Source organism: Gymnoscopelus microlampas (assembly GCF_963454915.1).
Source record: "Gymnoscopelus microlampas genome assembly, chromosome: 20".
Lineage (NCBI taxonomy): Eukaryota > Metazoa > Chordata > Actinopteri > Myctophiformes > Myctophidae > Gymnoscopelus > Gymnoscopelus microlampas.
In genome coordinates, this window is record NC_139957.1 from 18,543,831 (window position 1) to 18,552,083 (window position 8,253).

The 8,253-nt window shown below is 39.4% G+C and overlaps 1 protein-coding gene across 1 annotated transcript; it reads right to left on the reverse strand.

Moving 5' to 3' along the window:
* Positions 1-2,306: 2,306 nt before the first annotated feature.
* On the reverse strand, positions 2,307-7,335 carry LOC311036027 (uncharacterized protein; the record flags this gene model as incomplete). The annotated part of the gene is made up of 9 exons (XM_084044552.1): positions 2,307-2,773; positions 3,487-3,624; positions 3,715-3,837; positions 4,540-4,654; positions 4,994-5,121; positions 5,257-5,302; positions 5,397-5,450; positions 6,340-6,433; positions 7,224-7,335. 9 exons carry the CDS (start codon positions 7,333-7,335, stop codon positions 2,666-2,668), a joined length of 918 nt encoding a protein of 305 aa, XP_083900678.1. The 3' UTR covers positions 2,307-2,665.
* Between the last annotated feature and the right edge of the window lie 918 nt (positions 7,336-8,253).

Here is an 8,253-nt window from a genome sequence, read left to right on the forward strand (position 1 = left end):
AGTGGGGAAGCTCCACTACCTCCGCGATGACAAAATCCAGGAACAGGTCGTCTCCTTTGATTCACAGACACAGAACCAGACCTTGAAACGTTACTGTACTTGTAAACCTGTACTAACCACATAACCCTACATCCTTTGTTGACCTGGGTCCCCCATTGTTCTATACTAGGCCCCCTCCTTTTTGCACAGGTGTAGATCTGCTATTTACGGTGAAGAGATCTGGTGTAGAAGTAAAAAAGGAGGGGGCCGGGTGTAGACCCCTGGGAGACTCATGTCAACGAAATATGTAGGGTTTAAGTGGTTAAGCAAGTATGAAAACAGATACTGTACTTCATCATCACAATCGTATCTGCCAAATATCCAGTGATGAAAGCAAAGCACAGATGAAAAATACACCAGCCATGGATCAGATCAGCTAGACAGGAATGATCAGACTATTGGAAACTGGGAGAGCAACATTAAAAGGGAAATGTCACCCAGAAGCATCAGTTGTGAATGGAGACTTGTACAGTATTAAATATGTGCTGCAAAAGAAACTTCATTACCAAGTAAATAAATCTCCCTGGCCTCAATAAAGCAGTGCTTTGTGAGTTAATATTTAAGAATTACTGTGACACAGAATAGTTTCTTGATGTACATGATGTTCTGCATAGTAGTGTAAATCTGTCTGTCATTTAATGTCACTATGAATTGAGTACAAAGGACCCCAATGGAAACAAGACAATGGCTTTCTTGGGTTTTTAAATTCCTTATTCCTCATTAGCTGACCTTCTAATAAAGTATTCAATCAATCAATCAAAAGACCTAGGCTTCTGCTGAGTATGAAAACTGAACATGAATGCAACATGTAGTAATACTTGCACAATCTATGTCTCTCTCTCTCCCTCTCTCTCTCTCAAATGTATATATGTTTAATCCATCCATCTTCACGTGGGGGCAACAGTTCCAGCAGAGAGCTCCAGTCTTCCCTCTAATGAGCAACATTAGCCACTTCCTCCTGGGGGATCCCGAGGCGTACCCAGGCCAGTGTGGAGATGTAATCCCCCCATCTGGTCCTTGGTCTGCCCCGGGGTCTCTTCCCAGTGGGACATGCAGCAAGGACCTCCCAAGGGAGACACTCAGGAGGCATCCGTACTAGATGCCCGAACCACCTAAAGCCGTCTCCTTTTCAAGCGAAGGAGCAGCGGCTCTACTCCCGAGTCTCTCTCGGGTGACTGAACTTCTCACCCTATCTAAGGGAGATGCCAGCCACATGAGGGTAGGATATTTTTTTCTCCAAGCATCCAAAAAGTTCCATTCACTTTATCATTGGGAACAGTTTATTGCGGCCTTATGAGGGTCAATTTGACATCTGGATTCAAGCTATCAAGGCAAAATTCAAGAAGAGCACAATTTCCTTCATCTGGACTCAGAACTTGTTACTCAAGTTTGGGGATTAAATAAGCACGGTCAAGCACAAATGTTGTGATACAGCATACACCGAAAAAGAGGCAGCTTCTCACCACTACAATTTAGACTGGATTTTTTTGTGTGACATCTGAATGTCAAACTCTTCTCTTGGTCCTGTATGCCAGAGTATGTGCTTGGGTGACCCAAAGTTACACAAAGGTGTGCTTTCACATTTGCAAGAATGAGACTTCACACAAAAACATGGATAGCTAGATGTACATGTCTGATGATTGTAATATGATTCAAATGTTTGTTATTGTTTTTCATTATGTATGTATTTTATATGTTTTATATGCTGTTATCAGGGCGTCCTTGAAAAAGAGAGCTTGCTCTCAATGGGCTTCCCTGAATAAATAAAGGAAAAAGACAAAGACAAAGACATGAATTGGTGTGATGACACTAGCCTTAGTCAAAAGTAGGACACGTCCAAGAAATATGCTGAACAAATGGATTTGGTCGGTATAAGCACAATGGATCAATCAGCCTATCTGGAGGTTTTCAAGGATAGCCTCAACTGTTAGAGTATGATGAGATATACACACCATCTGTTCTGTCTACTGTAATGACCATAGAGAAACTAATAATTTACTCCAGTGACAGGTAATCATGAACTCATGCTACATAACACAAGACTGCTACATGTTCTATCCCAATGGTATAACCAAAGGGCTGTGATATATGAGCAACATATTGAGGCATAGCAGATGAGGAACTTAGCCAACAACCATGATCATGTTTTTAATTGGATAGCTTTCAAAATTAAATCAAATCTCCATTCTCCACCATTTGAAAAATCCTTTTTAGGCAAAAGTTAAACTTACACAATAGTGACATTTTGAGGGTATAATTGAGATATATATTTTTAACCAAGGCTCTTCATTTCAGTTTTGCCTCTTGCTTACCTCACTGTGAATTCGATTTTGGCAAGTTATACCATCTTGCTTGTAGGTGATAATGCCCACTGTTTCTCCTTTTGTTACTGTTTTTTAATTGATTTTCTAAATATACAAATTGTATAACATACAGAAATTAACAAAAGCAATGAATCTACCGCTACCTTTATCTTATTCATTCTCCTTTCTTCTTCCATAATTGATAATTTAATGTTATTTTCTATTTCTCAGTACTGTTAAGTGGTAAAGCACCTTGCGCTACACCCTATGCACAAACGTGTGATTTAAAGAAAGTATATAATAAGGATTACTATTACATTAAGTTATGAGGCTGCTAGTATGTCCTCCACTGAGGGTCTGTCAATTGGACTCTGACAGCAGTGTGAAAACAGCACCTTCCCATGTTCATCGAGGACAAAATCACCTCCGAGCTGAAAAATTAAGCAACATAAAAAGAAATCCATATATTTCAACCTTTTCCAAACGTAACAATTGAAATGACAAACCATAAAATGCTAGAGCAAAATGTACTCTGTACTGACATTTGTACTCCTTGTGTAACTACTTAAACCCTATATACTTAGTTAGGTCCCCCAGCCAGGGCTCTATTCTTGGTCCACTCCTTTCTTTCCTCTACAGTACACCGATCTCATTGTCCGAAAATAGCCGATCTACAAGCTCAAAATGAGACACAAGTCACACAACACAGCTGTTGAAGCCTGGGACCAGACGAATCTGCCAGTGCAAAAACAAAAATTGCCCTCTGCGATTTGGGTCTGGCACCGCTCCGTTGTGAAACCATTTCCTGCTCCCGAAGTCTGGGGTGACCAATCAGGGCCCAGTATTAAAATATGGGAGACTGTAATTGGTCGTTGGTTGTAGGTCTAACCAATTGCGTCGAGAGCCATTGTTTTGATCCCACCCCCTTGGAAAAAAAACTTCCTCATAGAAAGCACCAGACTCATATCCACGCAGTGACATAGTCTGGCTACGCGAGGCTACAGCTGTTGTGAGCTGGTAGGTCTGCTATTTTCGCTGAATGCTTCACACCAGAATACGGATGCTGGGGTTTTAAATTCATATGACATTATGTTCACAAGTTTAATGTCTCAGCTTATATTTTGAGCTACAGGTATCATTTTACCTGAAACATGTCATCTTCAATCGATGGAAGCCCTCTTGGGAATTCCATATCTGCAACCACATACTCGGCATAGAGAAGCATGTTGCCGAAGTTCAACACTTTCTTCAGAGATGCTCCCAACCCAAATACCCTGTACACCTGTAATCATAAATAAAACATTATTTATTTCCTACAGATAAAATCCACCAGGAGCTCTGTAAAATTAGAACCTGGTATTGGACATCAAACCTGTCTGTCTGGGTCCAATAGCATATCATACTGACAGCCTGTCTCCTGAAGCCAATTCAAAGCTCCCTCCTGACAGCCAAATGAGACCACCAGCACTCGCACTGACAGTGCATCCAGGGCTCTCTGAAAATGTGAAAATAACATATCATATTGATTATTGATTAAACACTGAATATAGCCTTATAGTCTTATGCATTTTTTAATCTTTGGAAAAATATAAAACTTTTTTTTTTCCTATCACACAAACATTTTTGGCAGCCCCCCTGTAGTAAGTCTGAGGACTCCTAGGGGCACAGACCCCCAGGTGAAGACCCATGTACTTAAACTACATAATTAAGCAAAGGTCAAATTGTGTGTGCACCAGACCTGGTTCAAATCAAATGGTTTGGAGTAACAGGTGGCTGGGTTTTACTACCCTGGCATGGCCAGACTAATATCACTGCATAGATATTAGTCTCGAACTTCGGTGTGGAAAATTCATTTCCAAGGGCCGGTTACGAACAGATTAAAACGTCACAGCAAAACATTTCCCACTTTGAATAGTGGGCTCTGATTGGTCAATGGTCACCCACAACTCTGGGGTGAGACCAATCTGCCCAGGGCAATATTCTTTAGCTGTGGCAGATTCGTGTGGTTTCCAGGCTAGCGGTTTACAGCATCAGGACCATTCAGATAAGTCAAGATCAAGTGATTCCCTAACATTCTTAGAACTTATTGTACTTTTCTAATATGTGGCAAACCCCTCAAATCTGATTTTACAAGTCAAAGCCAAAACAAACACGGATATTTTCATACTAACATACTACTAACTGACTATGTGCTTACCTTATTGGCCTCCAGATCTTTTAGATGGAGACGGCAAAGAAGGCAGGAAAACTGACGGATCAACACCAGAAGAATCTTTTCACCTTTCCCAAAGTATCTCTCCAATGTTAGCGCTCTTTATGACACAGACGGACAGTAGAATAACACAGGTTACCGCAGGAGTTAAAGCTGTCAGCTAAATTAAATGACAGAGACAGAGTACTGTATGTCCTGGGTAGGCTAAAGAGGTTTGGTCGGAGCGACTAAAAGATTAAAGAAACATCAGAAGAGATCTGAGATGGATGTTTATTAAAGAGGACAATGGGCATTTTGGTAATGCAATTATGAAAACGAGATCATATAGCTAATACCCTGTTCAGTGGGTACAGTACACAGTCAATTCTAACAGAGACCCCAACATAAACCCCATAACGTAACTATTTAAAATTCTTTGAGTGAAACTAATCAAACTCACTCTCCAGTCCTGGCATTTATGAGAGGTGTCTCAGCTGAGATAAATGTTGCTTGAGGGCCACGGTCCAGCGTTTCAACACTCAGATGTAGCTCACCGTCCAAGTACTCCAGAAATGCGTCCCATTCCACCTGTTTCATATTGAGCACAACCACCAGTCAATATAAGAAACTGCAGGGAATTGCTTTTATATTGGATACATATTTGAAATAAATAAATAAATAAAGTAATTGGCCTCTAGCAAGCCTATATGTCATATAACTCACTGCCAGCTGCATAAAGTCCTCCACGGCATCCCCCAATGCAGAACACCTGTAGTTTGCAACAATTCTTTAGGTTTGAGCCTATACTGTAGTTCTTATGAAGCATATGGCTATTGCTGTTTATTATTGAAAATTGTTCTTACTGATATCCACGTTTCCACAGCTCCTCAGCCTCATGTTTTGTCCTTACAGACAGACTGGTGAAAATATTAAAAAAGGAAAACAATGTAGAGCTGGGCCTAGAGTATCACAGACTATATGTTCTTTTTTAAATAGTGTGCATATATAAAAAAAAAAAATAATAATAAAATAAAAAGGTGGTGTAAGGTGGCAAAATGTTTTTTGTTCTTGTAGTTGATAAAAATGTAAAGCTCTATATTCCTATCGTAATCATTGCCTATAGTGTGTCAGAAATGAATTACTCAATACTGTTTAATCACTTTTCACTTCCACTTGTAGATCTCTCCCCTGATTGGATGAAATTGGTATCCCGATCTGAAAATGTTTAATTTCTGTTAACTAGACTAGAGGAGAGACAGTAGATTCTGTTCATGAACAACTCTAGACAGTTACTAACACAATTATTTGAACTATAAACATACCTGGTGTATCACTTATAGCAGTGGCTCTCAACCTTTTCAAGCCGTAACACTAACCCCCAAAATAATCATATTTGAACTGGGGACCCCCCATCCTGATAAGCACTTGGAATTGTAGGAGTTGAGGCAAAATTACATTTTGTTTGACTCAGTTCCACAGATAAATATTGTGAAAATAGCAGATCTACAAGCTCAGATATGCTATTTTCACAATTTTTACCTCTTTCTTATATCATTTGACAATTTGGCCAATGTTAGACCAGTTTTTATAGTATAGTTTATAGTAGTTTGTTACTTTTGATGCAGTGTAATGGTCTTTTTTTCTCTTTTCTTTCTTTTGTTTAGGTATTAAAAATGTCTTAAAAGTCCTTAAATTGTCACTTCACGGTCTTCTGGGGTGGGGACCCCCCAAAAACCATGTGCTCCCGACCCACATGAGAACCACTGACTTACTATAAAAGATTTCTGTATGTAAAAAAACTACAACCTTTTATACAATACTGCACCAGCTTCAATCAGACCCAGCATGCACTCATTTCGTTCTATACGTATTCTCTTCCTGGTGAAGTCTTCAACAGAGCCTGTGAGACACAATTGTGTAAAAGTAACTAAGTACATTTACTCAAGTACTGTACTTCAATTTTGAGGTATTTTTACTTTAGCCTATTTCCAATTTCCAATACTTTTACTTCTACTCCATATACATCTCAGAGGTAAATCTTGTACTTTTTACTCCACTACAATTATTTGAAAACTTTAATTACTAGTTACTTTGCAGATATAAATTATATGTTCAAAAAATGTAGTACTTTTACCTTTGGTACTTTAAGTATATAGTAAAATATCTGAGTACTTCTTCCACCACTGATGAGACATGATGTCATTTATGCTTTGATTTTATACACAAGTAGCCTAGCTGTATGGAAGAAGGTGAAGTAATCTGTCTACTGTTAGCCCCATTAAGAACCTTTCCCATTCAACCCGGAAAACCCCCCTACGTTCGCTGCCAGTACTGCTCCCGGTTTGGCTACAATGGGAAACATGGCCACAGGCTGACTAAATAAGCGATTTAAACGGGTAGTTTCTCTCCGGACCTAAAATATTATGCTCCGGACCAAATCTTAAACATCCGTGCGGTTTGGAATCTACCATTAGTTTTGGGATACGATGTATATAAAAGGGTAAACAGCGGAGCCTTGGCGGACGTTCCACCGATTCTGGATGACAACGACATAGAACCTCATCTCGGAGCTGTATAGCGGAGTGAGAGGTTCTTAATGGAGCTAGTCTACTGTAGGACTTCTGTTCATCCGTGATTTCATTAATGGAACTAATTGAGCATAATTCATTGTGCATTAAACCTATACATACCTCCCTTGCTTTCCTTCCTTGCGACTTCCAGCAGAACTTTACCCCGTTCAACAAAAGTAATCAGAGCTTTCGCAGGAGAGAGTGCTGAAGTGTCCTGCTCCCCCGCCGCCATTTCTTTTTAAAGCAAAGGTCACTAATAAATAAATACACAGATACCCTTCTCGTCAGAAACAGCCTGCCTCTACAGGACAAGCCAAGCTGACATAGGCCTACTGTAATTCAATGGACATGTAGGCCTAGCCGAAGTGATATGAGAGCAGTGGTGGAAAAAGTAGCCTACTCCATTTATTTATTTCATTAAAAGTATCGATACGATACCACAATGTAAAAATACTCTGTTACGTTTTTGTATAAAATCTTTTGAAAATAGCAGATCTACAAGCTCACAATGGTCACATCAGAAGCATTGTGAGCACACCCCAACCCCCTCTTGTGTGTTGGCTAGTGAGGCGCGTCCTGGCGAGACCTGATAGAATGGGTTTCATTGCGCGCATACTGGTTGCACGCATATTGGTTCAGCGGTTCTTATCAGTGTGACGTCGTCTGTTAAGGGGTCTTAACCCCTTGAGTGTATGTTTTGTAATAAGAATCAAAATCTACAAAGTAACTAAAGTTTTCAAATAATTGTAGTGGAGTAAAAGTACAATATTTGACTCTGAGAGGTAGTGGAGTAGAAGTAAAAGTATTGAAAATGTGAAATACTCCAGTAAAGTAAAAAATATCTAAAAAGTGTACTTAAGTACAGTACTTGAGTAAATGTACTTAGTTACTTTACACCAGTGAGAGTGAGAAGTTATTCATTTTTAGAGTAGCTAATACCACACCATGTTGTTCCAAAGCATGTTCATTATTTTTTGGAAAAAGACAAAATCTTCCTGTATCTCCCAGAAACAGACCAAAATGATTAACTTTACCCATCAGCTTCTTGTTAGGGGTTTTGTAGAAATTGTAGCAATAGTAGAAATAGTAGGCCTTTAATGTAAAACGTTCAAGCATGTTCAAATCATGTGTACATTACATTATTTCAGAC